The sequence below is a fragment of the Drosophila eugracilis genome, unplaced genomic scaffold (genome assembly GCF_018153835.1).
Source record: "Drosophila eugracilis isolate 14026-0451.02 unplaced genomic scaffold, ASM1815383v1 contig_386, whole genome shotgun sequence".
NCBI lineage: Eukaryota > Metazoa > Arthropoda > Insecta > Diptera > Drosophilidae > Drosophila > Drosophila eugracilis.
The window spans coordinates 644,855-672,484 of record NW_024573245.1 but is presented as its reverse complement, the minus strand read 5'-3'; the positions used below and the strand labels follow the sequence as shown (position 1 = coordinate 672,484).

The 27,630-nt window shown below is 41.3% G+C and overlaps 6 protein-coding genes across 8 annotated transcripts in view; 3 read left to right on the top strand and 3 right to left on the bottom strand.

Annotated features, from left to right (window-relative positions):
• LOC108106133 (piezo-type mechanosensitive ion channel component) overlaps positions 1 to 11,614 on the top strand; it is a 28,301-nt gene extending 16,687 nt beyond the window's left edge. The window contains 21 exon segments of the mRNA XM_017213022.2: positions 27 to 519; positions 580 to 1,384; positions 1,442 to 1,599; positions 1,764 to 2,422; positions 2,571 to 2,783; positions 2,785 to 2,839; positions 3,832 to 3,977; positions 4,136 to 4,387; positions 4,690 to 5,064; positions 5,127 to 5,203; positions 5,626 to 5,880; positions 6,325 to 6,360; positions 6,625 to 6,771; positions 7,565 to 7,703; positions 7,762 to 8,123; positions 8,183 to 8,329; positions 8,389 to 8,533; positions 8,599 to 9,532; positions 9,594 to 10,101; positions 10,162 to 10,303; positions 10,366 to 11,614. Coding sequence (XP_017068511.2) covers positions 27 to 519; positions 580 to 1,384; positions 1,442 to 1,599; positions 1,764 to 2,422; positions 2,571 to 2,783; positions 2,785 to 2,839; positions 3,832 to 3,977; positions 4,136 to 4,387; positions 4,690 to 5,064; positions 5,127 to 5,203; positions 5,626 to 5,880; positions 6,325 to 6,360; positions 6,625 to 6,771; positions 7,565 to 7,703; positions 7,762 to 8,123; positions 8,183 to 8,329; positions 8,389 to 8,533; positions 8,599 to 9,532; positions 9,594 to 10,101; positions 10,162 to 10,303; positions 10,366 to 10,563 — 6,246 coding nt within the window. The 3' untranslated portion in view covers positions 10,564 to 11,614.
• Positions 11,615 to 11,701: 87 nt separating this feature from the next.
• On the bottom strand, positions 11,702 to 12,234 carry LOC108106135. The gene is given in 2 exon segments (XM_017213027.2): positions 11,702 to 11,892; positions 11,895 to 12,234. Coding segments are annotated over 2 exon segments (357 nt in total). The 5' UTR covers positions 12,151 to 12,234; the 3' UTR covers positions 11,702 to 11,791.
• Positions 12,235 to 12,356: 122 nt separating this feature from the next.
• Positions 12,357 to 18,455, bottom strand: LOC108106134 (probable phosphorylase b kinase regulatory subunit beta). 3 transcript variants are annotated; one of them, XM_017213023.2, is made up of 11 exons: positions 18,336 to 18,455; positions 18,121 to 18,272; positions 17,574 to 17,926; positions 17,167 to 17,514; positions 16,561 to 17,109; positions 15,986 to 16,012; positions 14,565 to 14,669; positions 13,922 to 14,494; positions 13,241 to 13,857; positions 12,902 to 13,174; positions 12,357 to 12,835 (listed from the first exon to the last, which is right to left on the bottom strand). In XM_017213023.2, exons 1-11 carry the CDS (start codon positions 18,353 to 18,355, stop codon positions 12,544 to 12,546), a joined length of 3,309 nt encoding a protein of 1,102 aa, XP_017068512.1. In that variant the 5' UTR covers positions 18,356 to 18,455; the 3' UTR covers positions 12,357 to 12,543. The 3 variants fall into 3 exon arrangements, with proteins under 3 accessions (XP_017068512.1, XP_017068513.1, XP_017068514.1); XM_017213024.2 differs by lacking the exon at positions 15,986 to 16,012 and adding an exon at positions 15,530 to 15,544; XM_017213025.2 differs by lacking the exon at positions 15,986 to 16,012.
• A 269-nt stretch (positions 18,456 to 18,724) lies between these two features.
• LOC108106079 (chitinase domain-containing protein 1) lies at positions 18,725 to 20,360 on the top strand. Its single transcript, XM_017212937.2, has 5 exons — positions 18,725 to 19,096; positions 19,164 to 19,353; positions 19,409 to 19,612; positions 19,673 to 20,072; positions 20,130 to 20,360. Exons 1-5 carry the CDS (start codon positions 18,824 to 18,826, stop codon positions 20,269 to 20,271), a joined length of 1,209 nt encoding a protein of 402 aa, XP_017068426.2. The 5' UTR covers positions 18,725 to 18,823; the 3' UTR covers positions 20,272 to 20,360.
• Positions 20,361 to 20,560: 200 nt separating this feature from the next.
• LOC108106151 (metallophosphoesterase 1 homolog) lies at positions 20,561 to 22,103 on the top strand. The gene is made up of 3 exons (XM_017213052.2): positions 20,561 to 21,039; positions 21,111 to 21,615; positions 21,672 to 22,103. The coding sequence occupies exons 1-3, from the start codon at positions 20,621 to 20,623 to the stop codon at positions 21,849 to 21,851; spliced, it is 1,104 nt and encodes a 367-aa protein (XP_017068541.2). The 5' UTR covers positions 20,561 to 20,620; the 3' UTR covers positions 21,852 to 22,103.
• Positions 22,026 to 27,298, bottom strand: LOC108106149 (sodium-coupled monocarboxylate transporter 2). Its single transcript, XM_017213049.2, is given in 11 exon segments — positions 22,026 to 22,545; positions 22,609 to 23,300; positions 23,354 to 23,401; positions 23,403 to 23,768; positions 23,827 to 23,894; positions 23,955 to 24,006; positions 24,065 to 24,130; positions 24,652 to 24,811; positions 24,867 to 25,022; positions 25,081 to 25,190; positions 26,278 to 27,298. Coding segments are annotated over 11 exon segments (1,803 nt in total). The 5' UTR covers positions 26,287 to 27,298; the 3' UTR covers positions 22,026 to 22,469.
• Between the last annotated feature and the right edge of the window lie 332 nt (positions 27,299 to 27,630).

Here is a 27,630-nt window from a genome sequence, read left to right as displayed (position 1 = left end):
ATTAAATTTTTAATTATATTTTACAGTCTGACAATGTGACTGCCAACAATGCCGAGTGGATTGGCCTTACCAAGGCCGATAAGGTTACAGGCGGACTGATGAGCCTGCTGCGGACCTACATCATCTATATGGTTATTGTGACCATGCATGCTGTGATCACTTTGCGACAGCTCCAAATGCGCGTGAAGATCGGAGCCTTGAACGCACCACCCACCAAGCTGCTCTTCCCCAATATCATTCGGGCAGATGCTGAGAAGGACCTGGTCGGACTAGTAAAGTATCTCCTCAACTTTGGCTTCTACAAATTTGGCATAGAGATTTCGCTGATCGCCTTGGTCTCCACCATCACATATCGTCAAGACATAGTGGCCGTGGCCTATGCTCTGTGGCTGGTTGTGCTCCTGCTCCTCAGGAGATCTCAATGCGCCAAGATCTGGGGCGTGTTCCAGGCTTTCTTTGCCATCTCCATATTGACACAGTACATAGTGCTGGTTGGATTACCGCCGAGCTCATGTCTGGGTAAGATTTGAGTCAATTAATTTAATTTAACTTCATTAACTTTGTTGTTCCATCTTGCAGTTTATCCCTGGGATCAGGGACCCTTTGGCGAGGGCATTCAACGCTGGACGATGCTGCCGGGAGCACTACACCTCAACCACGTACCCAAGTTGATCTTTGACTTTATAGTCTTGATCATCTTGAACCGTCAAAAGAGTATCTTCTGCATCGAACAGCGTTATGCCAGTAACGACGACTATCCAGGTGGCAGCAACCGCAGTGTAATCGCGGATATTGCGCAGCTAGGTCGCGTTCCCTTCGACAATCCCACCCACGACTTTTGCTCGTACATACGCAACTACTCGGATATCCTGAAGAACGGAGTTCTGTGCGGTTTCTACTGGTTCACCCTGGCAGTGGTTTTCCTTGCTGGCACCAATATCGCGGATCTTCTGGCTCTGGGTTATCTAATTGGAGCGTTCATCTTCCTGTGGCAGGGATCTGATTTCTATCTGCGACCCATACACACCATCATCTTTAGATGGAAGTGGCTGTTGGCATTCAATGTGACCAATATACTCATCAAGACGACCTTCCAGATGGCCGGCTGTCTTTTCATGACACAATTGACTAAAGACTGCTGCTGGCTGGTGCACATGCTGGGCATCACCTGCACGAGTAATGCACCCAAGGAGCAAATAATACTCCCCGAAGACACTGTTTTGGTGTTACAACCAGGAGAGTGTCCCAAGATCACCCACCAGGTGGTTCTGTTGTGGGACACTATCTGCTTCGCCTTTATCATCTTCCAGCTTCGCATCTTTAAGTCGCACTACTTCTGTCACATCATCACGGACACCAAGGCGAACAATATCCTAGCCTCAAGGTTGGTTTTTTTTAAGTTTTTTCTGACCAATTTTCTAACAATTTATTTTTATCACAGAGGAGCCGACATCATTGAAAGCCTACGGCATAAACAGATTGCCCATCGTCACGACCATGAGAAACAGGTGCTGCACAAGATCAAACGGAAAATGGAGCGCATCCGAGCCACGCAGCAGAAGATGCTGCGGCCCTTGGACAAACAAACCCACTTCGATGGTAAGTTGTTATGCAATCTCCTTCAGGGGCTTTTTTCTCCCCCTCTACGGACATTTTTTGGCGATTGTACTTCTTGTCGCGAATTTTGCAATTTTCGTTTTTGTATTTTGATCGTTGGAAATTGTCGCGCGTGTGTCAAACATTAACCTTTCGGATTCCTAAAGGGCAACGCACGCCCACAGAGCAGGCCATGTCCGAGTCGGTGCCTTTGGCCCATAACAACAGCTTCACCTCTTGCCAGGGGTCTGGCTATCTGACTCCCGATGAGCATAGCTCCGAAAGCTCGGCAACCTCTTCGCCAGCGAGGGCTTCGATCCTCTCTAGCAGTAGTAGTAGTGTGGAAAGCGTGGATAGTGCAGATGCTGCTGTGATCATCGAACCCGAGATCAACGTTATGCCTTGTGAGGAGATCGCAGATTATGTGGATGTGCATTCGATTAGTGAGGAAGAGGCAACGGTGGCAGTTCCCAAGAAGCTATTGGTTCCTTTGACCAAATCTATGGAATCTCAAGCTTCTTCGAAGCCAACCACCCCGAGTACAGATGCCTTGTCCACTCTCCTTACCGAGGGATTTTTGGAACCGAAGAGAATCTCCTTGGGATTGGCTCCTTCTGAGCTTAGTGCTCCAGTTGGCATTCAAACCCTAGCCCCTCCGTTGGCTGCCTATGCAACAGCCATGGCCTCCAGTGCAGCCAGCTCCGTGCTGTCATCTAATCTGACTCCGAATCTTCGCCGTGAACATCGCCGCCAGTCTTCTACGAATGCCGCTGTATCCTGGAACGAAACCGTGTCCATCAAACGTTCACCCATGAAAAAGCAAATGGTAAAGTGGGAAAAGTCAGGGATGCAGACCGCTTAAAATTATGATTTAGTTCTGATTAACAAGTTTATCATAAAAAGCTTAAAAGTGGTTTGCATTCCTGGATGAAACCATCCTGCTCGATCACTCATATCTTCCATAAACTAAACAGTCGGCGGATAAGGAGGAGGTGGTGACCATGCGCCACAAGTCGTTGCATCGTCGTCACCAAAGCATGGGCAACGCTAGCTACTCCTTGGACGAAGCCTCCCAGTCGCAAACGCAACGCAAGCGCCTATCCAGCAATTTATCGGGAGTCAGGGACGAGACTGCTCTGCGGTCTGCCCAAAGACCGCATAGCTGGGGACCCGTGGGTACGGCCTCCCTATATGGAGTCGCTGATGTGCGCCTTCTACGAGCCCGCACTGCTGCATGGACCATGTATTGGATGAATCTTTACTCTCAATAATAATAATAATTTTGCTAATTTTAATAAAACTCTGTACAAAATAAACAACATGTCAATGTGCGTGCCCTTTAAGCTAATAAAACCGATTGGGGTCGTGTGTAGCAGACCCCAAGCAACTGCCTCCTTGAGTCTGACCTGTAAATATCACTAATTTAGATCAACTTTGCTCCCAATTACTTCTTTATTGGTGAATGAAGGCGCGATCAGAGATCCTGAGCGCTTCTACAAGTGTAATATAAATGTCTTCATCGATCTTGATGTGATTTCTAGAATCAATTTATTTTATCTCAGGGATTAACTTGTGTTGTAAATCAAAATTTTCAATCTGCATGGAGATTCTTTACAACTTTTCAAAATTTTCCTTAAAGCTTTTTATAATACATCTCTTTTCTTTCTTTAAAATGATATGGAATCTAGTTTTACAATATTTATTTTATTTACAAACTCGAAATGGTTCCCATTGCTATAAGCATATTGAATGCCTTGGGATCTCTCCAGAAAATACTTACAACATTTAAGACTTCGGCTAGAGCCGATGCTAGAGTTATTTCTATCTTAATTTCTATTGAAAGCAAACGCCTAAATTCCGTTTATTTTTATATATATTTTATTTTTGAATTTTTGTTTTTGTATTTGTATTTGATTATTTTTTAGAACATGGTTATCCACTTCCTGCACCAACAGTACGCAGAAGGAAGGAAATTAAATTACATCCACATGGTAAAGTTTTTGTTTGTTGTGCCTTATTTGTTCGATACTTAAGCTGACCCCATACCATGTATATAAACTCTTCCCGATTAACTGCATGAATTTCTGTGTGCTGCTCTGTAAATTGAATGCAAAAAGAAAAGCCTTCTCCTAGCAATTACTTACTTATCCCCTCTGAATGTTGTTTTCCACTTTATTTGTTCGAATTTTGATTAGAATTTGGTGTAATAATTTTATTTCAAATATTCCCCTATAGCCACACGTGCTGGTGACTACTACATGTTCGAGGAGATGGACGATAAATTTGAACTTGACTTGATACACGATGAGATTGATTTTCTGGAGGAGGAGAACATCACCGAGAGCGAGATGAAGATGCAGCGCCGCAAGACCCTCTACGATGTGAGTTATTAAATATTTTTGATTAATATTTCTCAGAGATCAGGCCATGCTGCATGCCATCCTCGTCCGCATGACTTTTGAAACGTATTTAAATTCTTGTAAATTCCCTCTAAAAAACAAAAACAAAAATCATAAATTGCCTTGACTTGTGATCGAAGGTGTGGAAGGATCTCAATGATGCCGAATACCGTCGCCACTTCTATATGCGTGAACGTTCCTATGCCTCAGAGCCGGGTTCTCGCATAGCTCTGAAGTTGGACGACGAGAAGGATAAGGTTGGCCACGATCTGGGCCTAGCCACCGACGACGATGAGGATGACGACACCATTGAGTGCGATCTGGGCATGCGCACCTCTACACTGTCCGAACCGCTTGATTTCGGTCGTCGCAGCCAGACGCTGCTCGAGGTTGTGAGTCTGAGGATCAGAGTTTTCTACATATCTTGTCTTTAATTGGCGCACTTCCCGTTGATTTCACTTATTTTGGTCACCAGCTCAAGTTTTTCAACTGCGCTCGCAATATCAAGCTGCCGACCAGCAGTTGGGCGCACTCACCTTCTAAATATTGTACAAAAATATCTTTGAACTACAAATGATTTTTCGTATCTGCATATTGTATAAATGAGCTTGGTTTTTAAAATCGTGTAAATGTTTCTCATTCGTCTCAACCAGCTCGAAATGATCTAACTTTTTGATGTTTTTTGCATCCACAGAAGTCGAAGGATGCTCCCACTGGCGATTTCCCCTCCACCAGCAAGGGCATATCTAAGGAACGGGATGCGGCAACGGCTTCTAATTCTGCTAGTCCAGCGCCCACTAGAGATGTGGGTGATCTGCCAGTGATACCACCACCTTCCTCTGGACTGGGACGTGAGGCCACCTCAAAGGAAACTTCCGATAGCAAGTCCAAAATGGAGGTCGATAGCGGCGAAGTGACGGCCAAGGATTCGGATGAGGACTTCGATACCAATCCTATTATCAGACTTCTCGAGGGCTTCTTGGTCACGCTGACCATAAGACTGAACCGCTTCTCGCGTAACTATCGCTTTGTGAACCGCATTCTGGCCGGCGAGAAGAAGACCCTCAAGGTGGGTTCTAGAATCTCTTCAATAAATTTACATCCAATTCTAATTTCATTTTTTTATTGCAGGAATCAAGCTCGTTGAATCGCCTGGGGCTGTCCAGTGCCGCTGCCATGTTCCACTTCCTGAAGTCCAATCTCGAGAGGTATTTAGAAAGCCACTCTGGAATTCAGGTCCAGTGTGCGCCGCTTGCGTTGAGTTTTGAATTAAGTTTTGATTTTTGGAAACTGGAAACCCGAGCGTCCCTAGAGTAGCGTGTTCTGGTCGCGTTACAAAATGTTGATTTTATTTGTACTTTACGTTCATTTAGAATTGTGTTCAATTTCGATTTTGATTCAATATTTATTTGATATTCTTTTTCTTCTTTTTTATTTGCATATCCGTTTTACTTTTGTGTTCCGTGTGTTTGAAACTCTGTACCTGCTTCCACAACATACTACTACTACTCTCGAATCGAAACAACACACCTGCAACAATATCTCACCACCTCACCTCCATCATTTGTGCCACCATGTTGTTGTTGTTGTTCTTGATACCCGATCGATGTTGCTGTTGGTGCTGTTAAAGCGATGAAAGTAATCCGCCAGCCTCCTCATCAACCCCGCGGCGGGTGGTCATCGTACCACCAGCGAATGCCAACGAGCACTCTGACCCCACCAGCACCACACTGAACACGAACACGACAACCACACCGCTATCACCACCCGAAACACTGCAACCACCAATTACAACCAGTACACCGCAGCAACAGCATCAGCATAATCGCGATGCCGACGAAATCATCGAACTGCCTGTAGATACCGTTGATGGAGTCACCTATAGGTAACCCAAACCACCCGAAATCATTTGTTTTAGTACAGGGACTCCAAAGGGATTAGAGATTCCATCTTCAAATCCCATAGATTAGATCCAAAACCAAATGCCTTCATTCGAAAATTAATTTTAAGATGAAAAGAAATTGATTTAACTGCACTCTAAATATAAAATGGATGCTGATTAATACAATTTTTAGACAACAAATTATAAATTATTCCAGTTTCTCTCATGTGCACCGCACCTTTTTAACATTGCCCTAATTTAAAAAAAAATATTAGAACAAAATTAATTTGTCCCGATTTTATTTGATTAGAGCTAAATAATGTTATGTGTATATCAAAAAACAAAATCCACAATGAACAAAAAACAGATCCTTACTAATTTATTTTTCTTACATTTTACATTCTTCTGCGTGCATTTCGATCATCCGAAAAATTTATGTTTTGTTAGAAAACATTCAATCAATTCATCGCCGCCAGCAAAGGGGTAAGTAGATCGAACCATACTATCAATCTAAGACTAAATCGAGATCAGTAAAAGTCAACTAACAACACGAGACATAACCATGTTATATGTCTTTTTAAGACTCTCTACTAAGATCTCCTAATACTTGAGCAATTTTCTCTATATGTATGTAAACCTCATCTCTACTGCATTGTGACACCAATTTCCATTTCACTTTCCATTCCATTCCTGTCGCCCCCGCCCTCCATCCATGCGTTGTGACATATATAAAAATCGTATATATAGCACGATGCTCAGTCGAAAATCGGACTGTGGCCTGCCTGAGATTCGCATTAAAGCGCCATCTGTCGAGCGCGGTTATTATCATAATCACCACAGCGGCGGTGGCTCAGGATCGTTGAGCAAGCACTGGTCCTACGAACAAGTGGACAGGTACTGGTCCCGCCCACTAACTATGCGTATAGCTCACTATCCCCCTAGCCTATTGATGTGCCTATTAATGTGTTGGTATCTTTCGGTTTGTGTTCGTAACGCTCTATAACTCTTTTTAAAAAGGTGGGTCGATTTTATGAAAAAACAATTCCTGGAGGATGCTTAACCTATAGATATTTATGCAATATTTGTATAAAGTTATTATGGATAAAGATTTACAAAATATGTTAACCAAAGATAGAAAGAAAATTGCAATTTAAATGATAATTTGATATCTAAATTCAAACTTGTATAATATCTCTCAAGAGTTGGACATATCCCCAGAATATTGAATTATAAATCGACCCAACATACTCTATATCTATGTATCTTTCAAGCTCATGCCCATCCTCATGATCATGATCACGGTCACGGTTGATCCTCATGACTACTAAACCATCTATCACGACTCTCTGTCTCTCCCCTCTGTATCTTTTGGTAACTGTAACTGCATCTTTTTCTGTATTTGTATCTGTATTTCTGCCTCTCCACTAAGTTGTATTCGCTGCTATGATTTAAACCTATCTCTATGCGTTCTTTGCTAGTATGTACCTTTGTCTGGCTTCGATTAACCCTAGTTTAAACCTAGTTTTGTGTTCCACCCAAGTTCCACACAATGCACTAGCATGTAGACTGTGGAGCATGCAGCGCACACATTCCTAAAAAGAACAGCACCTGGCATGTCAAGTTGATAGATTCCACGAACCTGTGCAAATGCTATTCTTGATCTAATATTATTATGATGATCTTCCAGCGCGGGTGAATTCAACTTGGAGGAAGAGAACTTCGCTCAACGAGATCATCATATCATTGTGGAAGTGCTAATCTCCTCGTGGTACGCCTTGTTGGCCAATACAGATCTCATCTGTTACATTGTTGTGTTCATCAATCAGGTAAAATACTAGATTATTTTCCAGTGATATCTAACTTAATTTCCATTTTATTTTATAGGTGGTCAATGCCAGTCTCATCTCGCTGCCCCTGCCCATTATGGTGTTTTTATGGGGAACCTTGTCTCTGCCACGTCCAACGAAAACCTTCTGGGTCACCCTGATTGCATACACCCAGGCTATCGTGCTGATCAAGTGCATATTCCAGTTCAAGCTGATCTGGTCAAATTACCACCAACTACCCAACCAACCTCTGGCACCTGCTAAGATCTTTGGGGTGGAGAACAAGGCCCACTATGCGATTTATGACCTGATCTTGCTGTTGGTCTTATTCCTACATCGCTATTTGCTTAAATCGCAGGGTCTGTGGAAATCGGGCTACAAGGATACGGATAACCAGTTTACCAAACCCACCGCTAGCATGTAAGTTAAAGGGAGTAGAAAAATTAATTTTACTTTGACTAACATGTATCCTGTCTTAGTGATGAACGCGATGATAGTGACAATCTATCGCAGCCGGATTCCCGCCAACTAAATGATGATGCTGCTCAAAAGTTAAGCCTTCAAGTGAGTCAGGCTTCTTTGCCAGGATCACCGGAGTTTAGCAAGACCGGTATTAATCAGTTAGAGTAAGTGTCGAGCTAGGCAACAAAGAAATCTTTAACTATAATATTCCTTTTCATTTCAGGCGGACCAAGTACACTTCTTCGCTGTACAAGTTCTTCTTTAGTCTGGTTCACAAATCCCGCCTAGCCACAGATGTTTATGCCCTGATGTTCCTCTGCGATTTTGTGAACTTCTTTGTGCTACTTTTTGGTTTCACTGCCTTTGGAGTGCGTAAAACTAAACGAATTGTACAGTCTCTAGATACTAACTGCAATTTATTTCCTGTTCTTAGACCCAACAAACGGAAAGCGATGAAGGTGTCCAGACTTATCTGGCGGAGAATAAAGTGCCCATACCTTTCCTGATCATGTTACTGGTCCAGTTCCTGCTCATCGTTATAGACCGAGCTTTGTACCTGCGCAAGGCCCTGGTGAACAAGATCATCTTCCACTTCTTCTCGGTGATTGGAATACACATCTGGATGTTCTTTGTGGTGCCAGCTGTAACGGAGCGTACTTTCAATTCCCTGGCACCGCCAATCATTTTCTACGTTATCAAGTGCTTTTATATGCTGCTGAGTTCATATCAAATCAAATCCGGTTACCCCAAACGCATTCTGGGCAACTTCTTCACCAAGGGATTCTCGATGGTCAACATGATCGCTTTTAAGGTCTACATGCAGATTCCTTTCCTGTACGAGCTACGAACAATTTTGGATTGGGTGTGCATCGATAGCACAATGACAATTTTTGACTGGCTTAAGATGGAAGACATTTTCTCGAATATCTATCTGATCCGGTGCACCAGACAGTCGGAGACTGATTTTCCGGCCATGAGAGCTCAGAAGAAGGCCTCTCTTTCCAAGCTCATCATGGGTGGCACTGTTGTCCTGTTGATTGTGATTTGCATTTGGGGACCACTGTGCCTATTTGCCCTCGGTAACGCGGTGGGTACCTCAAATGTTCCCTTCCAGGTGTCACTGTCGATCCGAATTGGACCCTATGATCCCATCTACACAACGAATAACTATGATAGCATCTTCGAGATTAAGCCTGAGATGTACTCTCAGATGACTAACGCATATATTAAAGAGAAACAGGCTTTAACGTTTATTACTGGCTATGATGCAACGGACGTGGCGGCGGTTAGACTAGCTGGAAACTCGCCGTCTCTTTGGAATATAGCACCGCCGGATAGGCAGCGGTTGTTAAACGATTTGAGAAACAGTAAGAAATTCGTTTGATATCTAAACATTTTTGATAAAACTTTTTTATTTAAATATTTTAGATCACACACTGAAGGCGCGCTTCTCCTATTCCCTCACGCGAAAGGCTCCTGCCAAGGGATTAAAGGAAAATGTGGGCGATGAGCATGCAATTTCCCTGGACGAATCCTTCGAGGGACGAGCAGCACTTATTCATATGCTTAGCGAGACGCATGATGTTGAGCCAATTCATAGTAATACAACAACCAATGGAACTGTTCCTGAAATTGAAGAAGTTGTAGTACTTCCCGCCATGATACCTAAGTTTATAAAGGTTCTGAATTCGGGAGACGCTGCTGTGGTTAGTGTTTTAAGCGAAAAACACCACGAATACCGACCGTTAGTTATCAAAATGCATCGGGACAGCGAGACCAATGGGTTATGGTGGGAGATAAGAGACTACTGCAACGACACCTTCTACAACGAAACACTGTCCAAGTTTGCCTACAGCAACTGCACTTCCGGAATCGTGATGTACACATTCAACGACAAAAAGTTCCCATCGACTTTCAGTTTCCTCACAGCGGGAGGGTGAGTGGGCAGAACATCCACTAGAAACCAAATTTTAAATTTTAATATCTATTCTTATAGCATCATTGGTTTGTACACCACCTTCGTGTTATTGGCCTCGCGATTCATGAAGTCCTTCATTGGCGGGCAAAACAGAAAGATAATGTTTGAGGATCTGCCTTACGTGGATAGAGTGCTGCAACTCTGTTTGGATATATATTTGGTAGTTAAAATATCCAAGATACTGAATCAAACTGTTACTAATGTCGCTATTCTTTTTTGTAGGTACGCGAAGCTCTAGAATTCGCACTGGAAGAAGATCTGTTTGCGAAATTACTCTTCCTGTACCGATCGCCCGAGACGCTAATCAAGTGGACACGTCCCAAGGAGGAGTACGTGGACGATGACGGCGACACCGACTCGATTCCCAGTCGAATGAGTGTACGCCGGCCCGAGCAGCTGCAACCGCAGCCACCACAATAACATAGGCCTAACCCAAATGCTTAAGTAATGTAGAGTTGGTTTACGTATTTAGTACGTATATTGTGTTAATGTAGGTTTCATAGTCTTTTTTAAACCTTTTTATATGAAGGAAGAGAACACAAATCAAAACACAAAAGTACACATCACCCATTTATACAGTCGTTCGATTTTTTGTCAAAAGTACTGCCCTGTGTATTTAGTCATAAGCCTAAGTAAGCGAAAAGTGTTGCTGTTTGTTAGTTTAAACAAATGAAGAAACTAGTGAATTGTAATTGCCTAAACAAGCTAATGATTTGTTTAAGTTATTTTCTAAAGTGTAAAAAAGGAAGATCAAGTGCGGAAATACTAATAATAATGATGAAAACTCATATTCAGGGAATTTAGCATTTTACAGAAACCGTATATATAATATAATACAAACCTAAAGCATCCGAATTATTAAGTAAAAATAATTATAGCGCCTAGAAAATTAATGTTTTATATTTATACGAAAAAATGATCATGTAATATTACCAATTTGCTTCGAATCGCATACAGCTCTATGCTATTTGCCTATTTGTGCCCTTTACAAAACTGATTAAAGATATTACGTATATGTTATAATGTTTGTTATAAAACTAAATCGATATATGTTGCATATATATAGAGCGTTGACTTTAGTTATAGGCATATCACATGACATATTTTTGTATTGAATGCAAATATCATTTGCTTGATCGACTACTTTCTAGGCGAATTCATATCAAAAATCAAGATTTATAATGATGTAGTGCGTTGGCTTTAAATGAAAATTGATCAACTACACAATATCTCCCATATGCAATCTCTTAATATTAGTAAAACGCCAACTAACTCTGTATGTTCTATTTTATATGTAGCGAAACGAACTAAAATTGATAAATGTAAAAATTAATGAATTTTTGTACCAAGCGAAAAACTTAAAACGTAATTATAATATGTATCTATTTTTTTAGTGTTTAATTTCCAAAATAAGCTTAACAACTACGTGGAATAATTACGAAATAAAATAAAGAATCGAATTTGATTGTAATAACGAAATGGATTTATATTTGGATCCTATTTATTTTTAATCATCGTTGAATTAAACCCAATTAAGCATCCAATATAACACTACAAATTCGAGGGGTATTTCTTGTTTATTTTATTTTTAACACAGATAAAAGTTTACAAATATTGCAAAGTACATAGATCGAATTAGTATCCCCGATTAGGGAATTCGCGTGGCACAATTTCTATAATGTGTGAACCGCAGCTCGCTGTCCTCACTTGTGGCACTTTCCCTACTCTCCTGGCGGCTGAACTTCAGGCGGGATACACTTCCTCCCATTCCGATTCGCTGCGACTTAAGACTCCACGCCGTCGCGGAGTTGTAAAGGAGCTCTCCTGCTGCGTCCTATCGGTTGCAGCGGTCGCTGTCGGTGGCATCGGATTGTTCAGCATTTGAGTAACGCTCTTGGATAGGCGAATCGACTGTATACGGTTGTATCCACTGCCAGTTGGTTTGTAGCGCTCTAGCTTGGATGTGAGGCGGGCCATTTCAGAACTCATCCACTCGGGAGCGCGCATAATGTTCAACTGCGACGACTGCTGGTCAAGTAAACCGAGTGGGGAATCGAGCAAGAGCTTTTATAGGCAACTGTAGATGATATAAGTCGAGGCGCAAATCAATACGGCTTGCATTAAGCAAGGTTAGGGCTCATTTGCTTGGGTTTCCACCCCCAGTGCTATTGACCTATTAACTCATCAAACACTTGGACATGTAACACCTTCGGTTATTGCAACAAAATATACATAACATTTAATTAAGAACTAGGAGAACGGCGAGGGACACAAAGAGAGACAAGTTAAATAAGAATAACAGAATAAAATAGCTACAAAATTCGAGCTAGTGGTGGGTCAGTGCAACGAAGATATGCCAAACTGTGCTATGTACATAATCTAGTTTCAGGGTCCCTACGTTTAGGACACCTTGCAGTTGTCATCGTGCAAACGATCCCCATCGAGCTGAACATCCTCCTCGGTGGTTGAAAAGATGCCTCCCTGTAAAACCTTGTTGACCGCGGCGCGAGCCAAATAACCAGTGGTTTCCGAATATGGCAGCGAGTAGAAAGCCTTAAGATCCTCATTCTTGGTCTGTTGGGGTTGCGGCTGCGGTTGGTGCTGTATATTGTTATCCTTGCAATACATTGCAAAAGCTTCCGCTAAGATGCCGTCCAAGTCCAGAGCTTGTTTGAAGTGCAACTCGGGATTGCTAAAACATAACAACCATTTAGCAGTTGTATCTTTTATAAAAGATATAAATTTGTGTATATCTTACCGATTGAGAATGGTGGCCACAATGCAAAGAAGCTCCACGGTTATCTGTCGTCTTTCCGGACGGTCAATGCAAATCAGAGTTTCCTCGACCAGCAGATTAAATGTCAACTCGCCGCGACTCATATTCGTAAGAGTGGGCGTTGCTGGCAAGTGATGTCCCTGGGTCAAAATACCCTGAGGTGTTCGCTGGAGGATTTCCCAGATTTTGTTGTAGAAATGTTTTGGCACGCGGCACAAGCAACCCTCGAGTTGACGACGTTGCAAAGTGGTAAGCCTATTTAAGATAAGTTGTATATTAATATATGATACGTAATCTAAGCTTCTTAAACCAGTCACTCACTTTTCCTCCACAGCCCACTCACTGACAGTTAGAACTTTTTGAAGAAGTATCCGCACTTGGAACGGTGAGAGATTGTCCACATCGATACTCTGTTGACCTGAGATTTGCAAATAGATTCGCATGGCCTCCAGTACCCAACCAATCCGAATTTTCAATATACCACGGAACATCGATGGATTTGTCGCTATTAAGCGGCCACAATACAGAACAACTTCCTGTTGCAGCACAGCTTGGATGACGTCGTAGGGTTGGACACTCGTGTACATTACGTTTTGAATCTCCGCCGGCGTCATAGGCTTGTCGAACACCGTCTCTTTCTGGCCAATTATGCCCACTGTGAGTTCTTTGCCATTTACCAGCACAGTGGTGATAAATGGACTGATGGAGTCGACGATGTGGTGGAGAAGAGAAGAGCAGTATCGCACGGCACGCCAGTAGCGCAAGGAACCAGCTCGGTGATAAAGCTGCGTTAAAGCTGTATTTACGTTCAAGCCATTCACCTCGAAGTGCGGTCCCTCTCGGTTGAGAATAATACCCCATAGTTGGCACAAACAGTATATGGAATCAGTGCTGCGCAGTGCATTAATGATATCCGGCGTCGGTTTAGTATCAAAATGCTGTAATTCAGTTTATAGAGTAAGACATGTGAATTTTTAGAATTCTTAAAATTAGTTTGCTTACCGCAACGGAAATCTTCTCCTCCACATAAGTCAGTGCTTTGGGTACATCTGTTAGTGATTGGTAGCCGATGTACTCATGGTTTATCTGAGAGAACGCATTTTCATTATCGGTCAGATCGCTTTGGTTCATAAAATCCAAATGCTCTATGCAGGAACTACTAATTAGATTTTGTAGACGACCGATGCGAACTTTCATGCCATCGCAGTAGCCCTTTTTGAGCATAGCTAATAGGTCAAGCATTTCCTTGAACTGAGGATCACGCATGTGCTCCTCTCGGATGAGCAGGCACACCGTAGGTCTGCCTGATAAACGCCAGTACTTGCCGACAAACTGAAGCTCCGTCTTTATGTCATCGATTAGGAGTGCCATATCACGATAGAGATAAAAGTCGGATACCTCAAAAATCAGTGGATAGCAGAGAACGGTCATGCCGCAGATACGATAAACCTTGCTGGTGCCCAAGGATCCCACAGGTCTGGATGGACGACCAGACAAACCAACCTTGTTGTTGACTCCAAGATGTTGATACACTTTGATCAGCTCTGTGGAGCTCCAAATTTGCACAGGTTCAACCTGTAAGAGGACAAGTGATGAAATATGCTGTATATTGTCAATCAAATATGGAAACGAATAGTGGACTTACCTCATGTGGCGTCTGTGTTTGAATTCCATAGGTAGCCATCATGGCCTGCAGTCGCATGGACTCGGCAATCAGGACAATCTGCACCACAAGATCAGTGGCAGTGCCCTGTAAGGATTGCCGAAACATTATTACAAAATGTAACTATTTTTAGAAGGTGATTTAAACATGTTAGGATGCATGGGGCCAATTCAATATTCTTGGATTTTAATCACATTAAAAGAAAAATTTTGACTAGCCAGATGCCAAAATGCAAAAACACACAAAGGGGAATTAAAAGTGAGTAAAGGATAGGGGGAATACTAGCAAAGGAGTGAATAGGGCGTTGAGGGCTTTTAACATGCCAGACAGAGATTAAATGGCGAAATAGCAAAACATAATTTGGAAATAACTTACAAAAGAATTTGGAAAACATTTTAAAAACGTCTTGTTAATAAATTTTTAAAAGATTTTTAATACGTGATTAGGTGTCAATTTTTCGTGGTTACTATAAGAATTCCAATTTATATTATATCTGCCAATTTGTGTCCCTAAGTAAAATTAAGAAGACCCGGCCCAGGTCCAAAATTTTAACCACAAATTACCTTTTTGTCATCCAATATTATAGGTATGCGTGGTTTCTTTATGCGCAGTGTGGAATTTTTAGTAAAGGGGATTGGATATTTAGCAATGGCAATTAGTTATTAGTAAACATATTCTAAGGGCTCAAGCAAAGCTGCTGTCTTTTGGCAATTTATTTTCAAGCGCTGCCCCGAATAACATTTTTAATTAGAATGCTTAGCACATTGGGAAGTGTGATCTTTTTACTTTGATTATATTTTAAAGCCAATTCCCAGTGTTAACACCTTTTTAACAAAATTAGGCTAAAACAAGCTTGATTGAACTACAAAGGCCTTTTGGTTAATTACATGAATTAGGAACTGCAAACTACGTAAATAAACCCAAACGTCTCGCGACAAATTACTTACAGTGCCCGGTTTAGCCTATAGAGCGTGTGTGTTTATGTTGATTTTTAAACAAAATATGCAGTATATTGATAGGTATATAGAGAGGAAAGGAAACCGAAAAGAGTAAAGAGAAAACTTTTGATTTAGATACCAAAAAGAAATTTGTTCGCTATATACAAATAAAACGGGAATACAGAAATAAAAATTCATACTGAAAATAAGCAAATAATCATTTCTATAGTGTACGAGTATGTGTGTGTTTTGATCGTTAAGTGTGTCATAGTTATATCTTTTCGATCAGTGTATCTTGCCGAACATGAAAAAGCCACAATAAGTTAACTAAGTGATCTTTGGTGCGAATGTGTCTGTGGTCTAAAAAGCATAATTTAGTTTGTACACATACGTATAATTTAGAGTCTAGATAATTTTGAATTTGGATATCAATAATTATTCTGATATAGCAGGACATCTACTTACTTTGTGTTTATCATCAATAGCTTTGCCCTGTTATTACGAAACCAATTATTATACAATTTGGGATTTGATTTTGTTCATTTTTGATATATAGATGTGTGGTAGCGGTAGTATGTGGTAGTGGTTGGTAGTAGAGAATGAACAGAATGTAGATAGAATTAAATATCAAGAGCCAATTATTATCTTTACCCATACAAAGTACTTAGGTAACAGAAAAGAACTTATGTGTAAAATGTTCCAATTGGGAGCGAACGCAGACACACACGGCAGACACACAAAACTCATCAGCGGCAGCGGCGGCAAGCAGAAACTCCCAGAAAGGCAATTCTAAAACCCTTATAAACCAGACGCTATGAAATGTCTTTTCAACCAACTTACAATTAGTATTTTTTTTTTAGGAATTGGCGAACTTTTTGATCCTAACTTCAAGCTAGATTAATTTAATTAAATTTAAGTTATTTTGTCGTTTTTTTCATATTTAAGACATTATCTTCTAAGGTAAGAACTTTGTTTTCACCTTTGGATTTAAATCACTTCATAGCGTTTAATACCTCACATATACCCCGATTTCAACTTACCTGAAAAGCTGAATACCGACCGGCCCTTCTGGGACGATTGTAGCTGGGCAAGTAGCGGCGAATTGGATCCAATTCGTTGATGTGCAGAAGTCCTGCAGTCAGCAGCTGAGCAATGATGAAGAAGGACTGACCCCATAGAAAGAGTGACTGAGAAGGAGCACGCATATAAGAGCCATCTCCATCCGGCGCGTAGTACATTGTCACAACAGGATCTCCATTGACATCAGTGCGCAAACAGCGGCGCAGGTCGTTCTGGAACTCTTCGATCTGTTCATTATTGTTCTTGAAAACGCCATCGATAATCATGGCTATGAAAAAAAGCGGCCATTCACATTCCAAGCCTTCAAATTCTTTTAACTCCCCAGAGTGATAATAGCGACGGGATTTGTCCTCGTTTTTGCTGAGGAAACCATCGCGAGTGAAGCGTTTGAATCCCATTTTACAGCGCAAACGATTAACAACATTTTGTTTAGTCTGCTCAACCAGTCGGTCTTCATGCGAGGCAAATGCTGGGAAGGATAGGGTTAGGAGCAGTGAGGCATCCACTCCCTGAAAATCAAGATAAGCAAATTGGGAAAAAGATTACAAAATATATTATGGTGCTACCTTTGAGCTAGACTCCCTGGGCAGCATGGTTTCGAAAATACTGCGATTGCGGTTGTGGGCATCAATGTCGACATAGACAACGCTCCAGGACGCTCCTTTTTCGCCGAACAGGTTACATCCGTTAATGGCCTCCAAAGCAGACTTAGCCATCCCAATGGAGGAGGCATGGATCTCTGGTGTACCATTGTTATACTTAGAGCCGCGCTCCCACATGCCAAAGTCGGGAGTACGATAGGCGCGCTCCACATAGTATACCAGATTCTGGACAAAGGCCACCTCATCGTGGGTGTATATGATCTGCAGGCCAGAGGTTATCATCTGGACGAGGAACAGCAGATAGAGAGAAACCTAAGGAAGGAAGCCATTTTTATAAAATGTTGTTCGACAAGAAAACCTACTGCACTCACGCAATCGATCTGGAGATGATTGTAGAACTCATCTGGATAGATCTTTTCTCCGGTGTGAAGTTGGAACTTGCTGTGTAGGGCGTGCTGATTGGACTGACGCTGCTTAAAGAGTTCCACCCTAGATGCTTGCTTCACCCAGCACTCCAGTATTCCTCTCATGCACTTTACGGTGCTCTGTCCTAATTCGTAGGATTTACCCCGGTCGTCGTCAATCCGCCTGTATGCCTGGTACAAACTCCACACAGCGGAGGCACAGTAGACGCTGTCACGTACGGATCCTACCACCTGGTCTGTGCTCATTACGGGAAACAGCCCGGTAATGGGGCTCTGGTAACGAAGCAACTGACGCTTGACTGCGGGAAGGGAAAGTGTTAGAAGCTCCCGGTTATCGCCTCTTAATTGGCAGTGCAAATAAACAAACGATTTTGTTTACAATCAAGCTTGGGGCGTCGACATTTCGCGACGTCCGATGCTTATTAATAGATGCTTTCAATTGGTGCTCAATTGGCCGCCCTACACACAGATCCAAGGTTATATAAATCCTCACCGATGCCATAGTAAATGTCCAGCTGCTTCACAGTGTCCTCATAATTGGACGTCTTTAGAAACTGGTCCAGATTGATGTCCTCCAAACTGTTGTGGCGTCCGCTGTCCGGAGCCCCCGAACTGCCGCCTGGAGTTGTGACCGAGAGACCGAGTCTTCCGATTGGAAAATGGAGCATACTATTATCTAAGGCAGTTACATCGATATTTAATACTTACGATTTCGGCACATTACGCATTGTTTCTTCTGCAATTGCAAATTAATAAGCAATTGCGCCTAAGAAAATGTATCAAAGTCAAAAAAAAGTCAAACGCTTCTAACAGCTGAGCAGCTTTTTGATGCGATATGGCAACGAAACGTGCTGAAATGGGGGATGGAATACTAATCGATTAATTTAAGGCGGCTAATTTGAATCGGAAGTACGGGATTTGTTATTAAAGTCTTTATAGAAGGGTTTTTAATTGTAAAATTAACTAAAAAGAAACAGTTTGACAAAGAAACTGTAATACATATTGCGGTATCATTAGTATCTTGTTAGACATTTGCTTAAGTTCGATAGACAATTTAGGGTGACCACTTAGAACATATGCGACAGTCGCCGATAAGTGTTGTTTTCTAAGCTGCCGGCTTCTTTTGTTGTATACGATTTGTTTTGGTTTTTGTGTGATTCGTTTTTGCCAAGTGGTCCTGATTGCTTTTGGCAAAAATGAGTGCTTCAAATGTGCTTCTACCACTCCTTGCCGCCCTGCTTCTCCTCGTAATCTCCGTTCACGGAACCCTCTCCCCGGACAGTCAGAAATCGAAGAGCAAACTAAAGGAAAGTTCACTGCGTGGCGGTCCCCAAGACAGCGATGTTTTTGATCTGGGATTAGTAAGCCCCGAACCGTTGGCCAAGGATATCGTGACTAATCATCGTGGATACTTCAAAGAGACAGGATTGAGGCGCTTTAATAGCACGACCCTAGGCTATGTGACACCAGTAAACAGAAGAAAGACTCCCCCTTTTTGTGTATGTGTAGTAATGTAGTTTATTACCTTTTTTGCAGTGGAACTCCCATGGCTATGATGTAGCCAAGATCTTCGCCAAGAAGTTTGATATCATCTCACCGGTTTGGCTGCAGATCGTAAAGCAGGGGGATAGTTATTCCGTGGCTGGAACCCATGACATCGATGCAGGTTGGGTAACTGATGTCCGAAGAAAGGGAAAACAGTCCCACAATCAGAGAACAGTTAAAGGTACTAAAATAATCCCCATTCCTATAATATTACAATTACGCTCTTGACATTTAAGTGTTTCCTCGATTCATATTCGACCACTTCACCGACCGGGATATAAAGCTTTTGCTTAGCGACTCCCAGGAGAGGACAAAAGTCAACGAGGTTCTGATTAAGTGCTGTAAGGAAAATGGTTTTGACGGACTGGTTCTGGAGGTTTGGTCTCAGCTGGCTGGACGCATAGATGACAAAATCCTATACACTTTGGTTCTTCAAATGGGTAGGTTTAGTGGGTTAATGGTTTCATTATTATTAATATAATTCTTCCATCTGTTCTTAGCCAAGGAACTCCAGAAACAGCAGTTACGCCTCATTCTAGTTATTCCTCCATTCCGCAAGGATACTGGAAACCTTTTTGGCGAAAAACACATGGACAAGCTGTTCAAGCACATATTCGCCTTTTCACTTATGACCTACGACTTCTCCAGCGTGCAGCGTCCTGGAGCAAATGCACCTCTCTATTTTGTGCGAAAAGCTGTGGAGACAATCGCTCCAGCAGGATGTACTGATATGGCAGTAAAGCGTTCTAAGATTCTGTTGGGTCTTAATATGTATGGCAATGATTACACTCCCGATGGCGGTGGCCCCATAACTTTCTCCCAGTACTTGGATCTAGTGAAACATGTGAAGAAACATTTGACTTTCGATGAGCGGGATGTGGAAAATTTCTTTGAGATCAAGTGAGTTTTTATTGTAAGAGTTTGACATATCGTAAGTTCATTTTTTTTTATTTTAAGAAACGATGACGGTCGCCACATTGTCTTCTATCCCACTCTTTACTCTATCAACGAGCGAATAAAGCTGGCCCAGGAGTTGGGCACTGGTATTTCGATCTGGGAACTTGGGCAGGGCCTAAACTATTTCTACGATCTCTTTTAGAAATCTCGTAACCAGCACATACTCCAAAATAAACTGTCCGCTATATTAGCTAAAAAGCTTCTTAACAATTAAAATTAGTATTGAAATTTTTTTACCGTATCGTGTAATTCCTAAAAAAAATTATTCACATTTAATTAATGCTAAAACTAAATTTTAAATAACGCGCCAATTCTTATTTCGCTGTAGGCTAAGAACCATGGTCAGGTTATCGAATACGGCATAGCGGAAATTTGTATCGAGTGGTTGTAACTATAGTCTCGATATTAATATCTTAAACCATCGATATAAATCGCCTTGGTGTCGGATTGAACTTGTTATTATTATTTAAGCCGGTTAAAAAAATCTAAAAATGCGATTCCTATACGCCTGCTTTGTGATCGTACTGTGTGCCCTGATCTTCTGCGAATACGTGGCAGACTTCGTGGTCCTTCAAAAGTGCAAGTGGCCTGAGATCAAGCGGAAGAAGTATGTGGACGATCCGCTGAGAGCCATGATTCTAGCGGATCCCCATCTCCTAGGACCACATCGTGGCCATTGGCTGGACAAGCTTTACCGGGAGTGGCACATGACGCGGGCCTTTCAGGCGGCGTCGCGTCTATTTCAACCAGACGTGGTGTTCGTCCTGGGGGATTTGTTTGATGAGGGCGACATGGTGAGCGACAAGCAGTTTCAGGAGTATGTATGGAGATATCTGAAGATGTTTAATTTGCCGCCGGGAATTCCGCTCATAAGTGTCGCGGGAAACCACGACGTTGGCTTCCACTACAAGTAAGTAATCCAAATATGAATAAGACTTGTCCCTATTTCCTTCAATATAATTTCTTTTAATATTTTTATAGAATGCATCCATTCTTTATGACGCGCTTTGAGAACTATCTAAATAACTCCTCGGTGAATCTGTATACCATCAAACAAATACATTTCGTAGTAATCAACTCAATGGCCATGGAGGCCGATGGTTGTATGTTCTGCACACAGGCCGAAGATGAATTAAAGAACATTTCGCGGACTCTGCATTGCATGAAGTATCCGCTAGAGGCGGAGTGCGCGCGCACAAGACGGCATCCATATAGCCAGCCGATTCTACTCCAGCACTTTCCAACATATCGTATTTCAGATACCATGTGCGAAGAGCACGATGCTCCTTACATTGAGACGTTCCGCGAGCGCTTCCACGTTCTCTCTAAGGATGCGACTGATATGCTTGGGGAACTACTGAAACCTAGATTGGCATTCGCCGGCCATTCACATCACTTTTGCCATAGTGTCAATCGGCTCGGCATTGATGAATACACGGTGGCCTCATTCAGCTGGCGGAACAAAGTTAATCCCAGCTTTATGCTGGTGGGTATTATAATGGTTTTTATGATTGTATGTTGTACTAATATTCTTATTTTTAGGCCACTATCACCCCTGACGACTATGTGGTGTCCAAGTGTAAAATGCTGCCGCAACAATTTGTCTTCAACAGCTACCTGAGTGCTGGCATCCTCTGCCTCATCGTCATCTCGTTCCAGCTGCGCAAGTATATTATAAGTAGAAGGCAGTCTTCGGTCGCAGATCACCGAAAGGTCAATTAGTTGTACGTACGAGCGAGCCTTTACAAGGCACATCCTCTTTTGTGATTTACGCCTGAATGGGGCTTAGTTTAGACTAGATACAGCCAGATTCCAGACTCAGATTCCAGATCCAGACAGTGGTCATATCATTCCTGCTGCTTTGCAACCGCTTAACTATATTTAAGGTGTAAACAATTCGATCGATAATCTATTTATTGAATTTATCACAGACATTATGCTTGTAAAGTCACACGGAATACATAATGAGACACAGTCTGCTGACTACAAATCGAAAATGCCAAAGAATAACGCTTGAACATAAGCTGGAAAGTGAAGAACAGATACGAACAGATCAATTAAATAAAGCTATTATATAATACAATATTTACACTACGGCAATGATTGTGCACTCTGGAGATGGAGATGCAGATTCATAGGTTCCTGTACTTCGGTTTGTGTTTTCCAATCCAATAGCTGGATCGCATTGTACTAAACTAGGTTATTTGTAAGGTAACTCCCGCAATGAAACTACTACTACAAACTACGCTAACAAAACAAATTGGTGGAATTCAATGCCACAGGACCTCAATTTCTCGATCAATTCCTTATGACTTGGCACAGGATGTTATGGCGTGTATTTCAGGAGACATTTAGAAGGTTTTTGTGTGCGTGAACTTGAAGGTTGCGACCGCTAAAGCACTCTTTTGGAAGGAATCTGAAAAGGAAGTTTTCAATTATAGTATTTAATCGTACATTGGGGATAATTTTTTATTTTTACCTGTGAATCACTGGTGATATCAGATCCGGGTCCAGAGTTTTGATATTTGTTGGTTTGGTCACAAGGGAGACTAAAGCGCCCACCACGATGACTGTGGCAACACCAATGGGATTTATCCAGTGGTAGGACAGTCGATACAGTGGGAAAACTTGCTCCTCATCTACCCAAACGTTTTCTCGAAGAGTTACGTTACCCACACATCCCTCCACGGATACGGGAAGCTTTTGAGAATTTAATTCGCCCGCTGCAATGGTAAACTGCGTTCCAAAGGATATCCATCCCGCAAGCAGAGCACTTGCAATTCCGCCCACAGCAGTGCCCACAGTATTGGCCCAAGGAACGAGCATTCCCAGAGTAAACAAGCCAAAAGTGGTTCCAGCTGCAATGGCCGTCATTGAAGTGCAAATGCTCAAAATTCCACTCAGTTGCTCCAGGACGAACACTAGTGAGAGGGCCACTAAGCCAAGTACTATGATAGTTGACTTGACCAAAATGGTGGAAGCTCTTTCACTTGGTTGCATCTTGAAGCAGCCGCGAACTATATCCTCCAGGATCACTAAGGAAGTAGAGTTAAGAACTACGGAAAGAGAACTCAATGCAGCTCCGAAAATTCCAGCTATGAACAAGCCAGACATTCCATAGATGTGACCCACACTCTGGATAACAAAGAGGGGCAGGAGTTGATCGTCATGCTGTGGAAATATAAAGGTTAGCAAGGCTAAAAAGTTATTTATTATTTACACACCGTGATGAGTCCAGCACTAAGAGGATCACAATCCTTGTACATTTCAAAAGATAAGCAATCCCACATAACAGCAAACTGATACGAATGCAGCAACTCCAATTGTGAAAATTGCCATGGAAGCACGGGCCTTTTTTAGCGACGGAAGAGACATATAGCGCTGAACCATGGTCTGATTGACGGCATTAAAAGATGTCCAGTAGGAGAAACCACCGATGAGAACGCTCCAAACGGTATGTCGAACATAGGGCGAGGGGTTTGTATTGTTAAATATCAATCGTCCACCTTTGGCTGCATCGTCAAAAAGGGCATTTAAGCCTTTGGCATAGACAGTTGCCAAAACAGCCACTGCAAGAACGGAAAGGAACATCACCAGAACCTGCCAGGCATCTGTGTGGACCACTGCCTTGATCCCTCCCTAGAAATGTATAATTCAGTTATACATAATTTTGCGGATCACCTACTCCAAAGCTTACCACAAACGTATAGAAAACACACACGACAACAATTACCACTGCAATCACATGGAGATTAATGCCTGTTACTGCAAGATTAACAAAATACTTTAGGCTTTTTTAAAACAAAAATAAAAAATATAGCTTACCTTGATTAAGAGCTATAGCTGGCACATACACAATGAAAGGCAGAAACAGTATCTGCAAACAGATCAATGATTATTTGTATTAAGATATCCGTCCTTAAGCTTGAACTTACCTCGTCCAGTATAAACATAAACGATGCTATGCTTCTAATCACCGAGTGAAAACGCATCTCCAAGTACTGAAAGTAAATTTATCTTTATACATTAAAATAAAAATAGTTTCAATTTGGTTATTAAGCCTGGCAATAACGTAGAGTTCGAAAGCTAACGTCACTTGTTGATTTTCGGGAAAGGGAATTGCTCAAACCCATGTGTCAAGTGGCAGCAAAATACTTTGCAATTAATTATATCGGACATAAAAAAACGTCGCAACAAGTGGGCGAGAGCAAAGTCCAAGAAATTCCACTTAAGGAGGGTGGTCTCTGATTCTTGATTAATTAAAGTGTTCACTACATTTCCCGTCCATTGATTGCAAATATATAAAAGAGTGAAAAGAAGGGGGCACACGGAAACAACTAACAAAGTATCTCATTCTTATCAACAAAGTTTTAACTGAACTGTCCTAAATTTTTTTAAAAATATTGTCGAATGCATGAGAATTTTCAATATGTTAGGTTTTTACTTTTACTGTACCATAATCTTCCCGATTAATTACGTTTTAAAACAATAAATCAGTTTCTGGTAGTCGCGAGTGTCGTACCTCATAGGAAGAGCCTACTTGAAGAGCCGAAAATACGGGTATATACACATAGGAGACGGCTATGCCTTGGAGCACGATTGCAATGGCTATAAACCAATATTGCGTGCCATAATTGTAGATTTCTGAGGTGGTGCCTAGTATCGTGACGCCAGATATATAGCTAGAATAGGAGTAAAGATTACACGGATGCTCAAAGGAAGCATTATCATACTTACCTAGCTATCAGACTCATAGCAACGGGAAAAACTTTGAGATTGCGTGACCCAAGCAGATACTCACTCATTTTCTCCGATCCGAAATCGTGCTTGCGCCTTTCTGGCATTGTCGTCGGAAGAGTGGGTTCCGCCTCCTCGAGCTTCCTCTTGCTTTTCCTGTAATTAACGCAATTGTTTGGCAATAGTCTGATGATTTGTATTGAAGGTGACTCACTTGATGCACCCAAAATAGATTCCCGTGCCCGTCGATAATACAATCATGCCCAAGAAAACTACATAGTCCACACTGCCAAATCTGTAGTTTTCCATGCCATTCTTCACCACCTAGTGAACATTTTTATTTGTTATCAGTTCCATGATCTTTTTATTTATTTACATATATCCCTTTAAGACATTAGTACCTTACATTGCCTTACGGATAGACCTTTGTGCAATAAAGGTAACAATCACCTTATTTAATATTAGCTGGTGCTGAGATTTTAAAACTTTGTTTATTTCTTTTGTGTGCACAAGTGCGCGAAATGGACTTAAAGCCCGTATAATAATTATACGTCTGGGATTCTAATTCTAATTGCTGTAGCTTATCTCGATGGGTCATAAGAAGAAAATTGGACTCCCCTAACTATTCGCAAACAAACAGTCGCAAAGGTAAAACAGATTTTCTGAAGAAAAAATAAAAAACTTCAAAATGCCATGTCAAAAATTATAAACTTGTTTTGTTTATTCCCATAATATCTTACCCCTATAAAAACCGAATTTTAAAAAGTGACAGACTTTAGTCTCTAAAGCCGCAATTCTCCAAGTGGAGTCATGGGAATCAGGTCTTATCAGCAGGTGCCTGCTTATTATTCATCAAATATCAAATCAAAGCGTGCTGGCCAATCTCAATAGGTTAAAGACTTTAACCCATTACCCTATGTATTATTTATTTTAAATCGTTTGCCATCGTAAATAAATAGAAAAACATTTATAAATAGTGAAGTAATGAAGTCTACAATTATTACCATTTTACACTAATTAATCAATTAATTAAAAATATGTTAACAATTCTCCTAAATGGGTAATAAATATTTTAAGTTTAAAACAGTTTTAATGCTGAGGAATCCCCTTTTTTACTTTTTTTATTTGTTACGTGAAATCACAACGCAGACGATGATCAGCATAAAATATCTACTATTATGATATCTCGTCTGTGTGATTTTAGTTCATTGACTGACGCGATGATCAATCGAAAACGATCGAATCTCAGTTCGGGGAGAAGCGACTTTAACCTTTTACGCAATATCTCGAGCAGCATTAGCATTATCGCACCGGACTTTGTAACACAGATGCCGGTTCCCTCCGCTCTCCCTCTCTTCAGCCCAGAAATAGCTTTCAATATTTGAGGCCGGAGAAAGGTGCGAATACGTACCGTTTCCATATTGGTAAGGACCGGCAAACGTTGAGATTTACAAAGGTGGGGGTGGCTTCCAGAACTGAAGCAGCAAGGCCAAACAGAAAAGTGTGCGTCGCTCACGAAAATCAACACCAAAGCAAAACACGATAAATGGGCAGAAAGAGCCGACAGCCGACAATCCGCGAAACGCAAGGGAAAAAGTCTTATGGCACAATGGGTCAACGGATTTTGTCCGATTCCATGAGTTTTGAAAAGGTGTTATAAATGTAAATTAATTACATCGAATACAACACATTAAAACCAAACTTGAAAATGTAAATCGCGTCGCGGAAAACGAGAGTGAAGGGAAAGTTTTATCGGTCTGTTCTGTGCGCGTTCGCCGATTCTTTGAAGTCGAAAATAGGAGCGTGCAAAAGTGAAATATTCCACGTCCGAACCGAACCAACAACATCAGCCGATTCCGCTTCCGAACTGCAACTGATGTCTACGAGCGAGTCGAAAATAAGAGCCACTGGGCCAGCTGCTTGACTAAAAAAAAGTGGAAGAAATAACATCCAGAGACTCGACCCTCACATACCCATTACCCAACCATAATATGAGAGGTACTCCCGGAAAAAAACGCATATTAATTATCAAATACGGTAATAACAAATTCTATTAGCACAAAATTTAATAATTTTAATTTTAGCACTTGTATTAATAATATATATGCGCAAAAGTGGTATATAGTTACACGAATTTTAAGGAATATAAGATACCTTTCTACTCTACGTTTAATGGGCTCAAAAAGCTCCCTCTCCCACCCATTAATTTCCCTTTAGTTGAGAAAGAGAAAGAGCGGCACCGTGTAACGTGGGTTTTGTGAGAGGGTTTTTGGCGAGAACGAGGCCGGAGAGAAAGCTTCCTGTGGCTTTTGTAATCTTCACTGTGTTATGTCAATGAGAGTTGCTACTTGTGCATTCGATCAGCTAATGGAGCTATTAACGGAACTAATTCGCAAAGATGCATTAAACTAAAATATCATCAATATTTTTCAGATACTTTACACTTTTTACTAGCAATTCACACTCAACATTTATGAAATGACGCATTTATGGTGTTCATTTTTTAATATTTCAAATTGCCCTGCAGTTTTTTAAAAGACATTTTTATTCTGAATACAAATTTAAACCTACTATTAAGAATTCAAAAATATGATTAAGGCCTTGGTTTTTAATTATTTTTATTGTTTTAATATAACATTCAATTTATAAAAGAAAGCATATAATTGCCCGCTTGCCGGGGATGCAATTTAAATTCAAATGTTTTCTTTTAATTTTTCAGGAAATGAGTGTTAAATTTGCCTATGAATCACTGAAGATATCATTC

Bases quoted from the DNA above. Each gene is read 5' to 3' on its own strand.
- LOC108106151 (XM_017213052.2), top strand. From the start codon at position 20,621: ATGCGATTCCTATACGCCTGCTTTGTGATCGTACTGTGTGCCCTGATC. The intron at 21,040-21,110 runs GTAAGTAATCCA...ATATTTTTATAG, and splicing joins GACGTTGGCTTCCACTACAA to AATGCATCCATTCTTTATGA. The intron at 21,616-21,671 runs GTGGGTATTATA...TCTTATTTTTAG, and splicing joins TTAATCCCAGCTTTATGCTG to GCCACTATCACCCCTGACGA.
- LOC108106134 (XM_017213023.2), bottom strand. From the start codon at position 18,355: ATGCGTAATGTGCCGAAATC. The intron at 17,110-17,166 runs GTAGCACCATAA...CTTGATTTTCAG, and splicing joins CCAGGGAGTCTAGCTCAAAG to GGAGTGGATGCCTCACTGCT. The intron at 16,013-16,560 runs GTAAGTTGAAAT...TCGTAATAACAG, and splicing joins GTCGGTATTCAGCTTTTCAG to GGCAAAGCTATTGATGATAA.
- LOC108106079 (XM_017212937.2), top strand. From the start codon at position 18,824: ATGAGTGCTTCAAATGTGCTTCTACCACTCCTTGCCGCCCTGCTTCTC. The intron at 19,354-19,408 runs GTACTAAAATAA...TTGACATTTAAG, and splicing joins CAATCAGAGAACAGTTAAAG to TGTTTCCTCGATTCATATTC. The intron at 20,073-20,129 runs GTGAGTTTTTAT...TTTTATTTTAAG, and splicing joins GAAAATTTCTTTGAGATCAA to AAACGATGACGGTCGCCACA.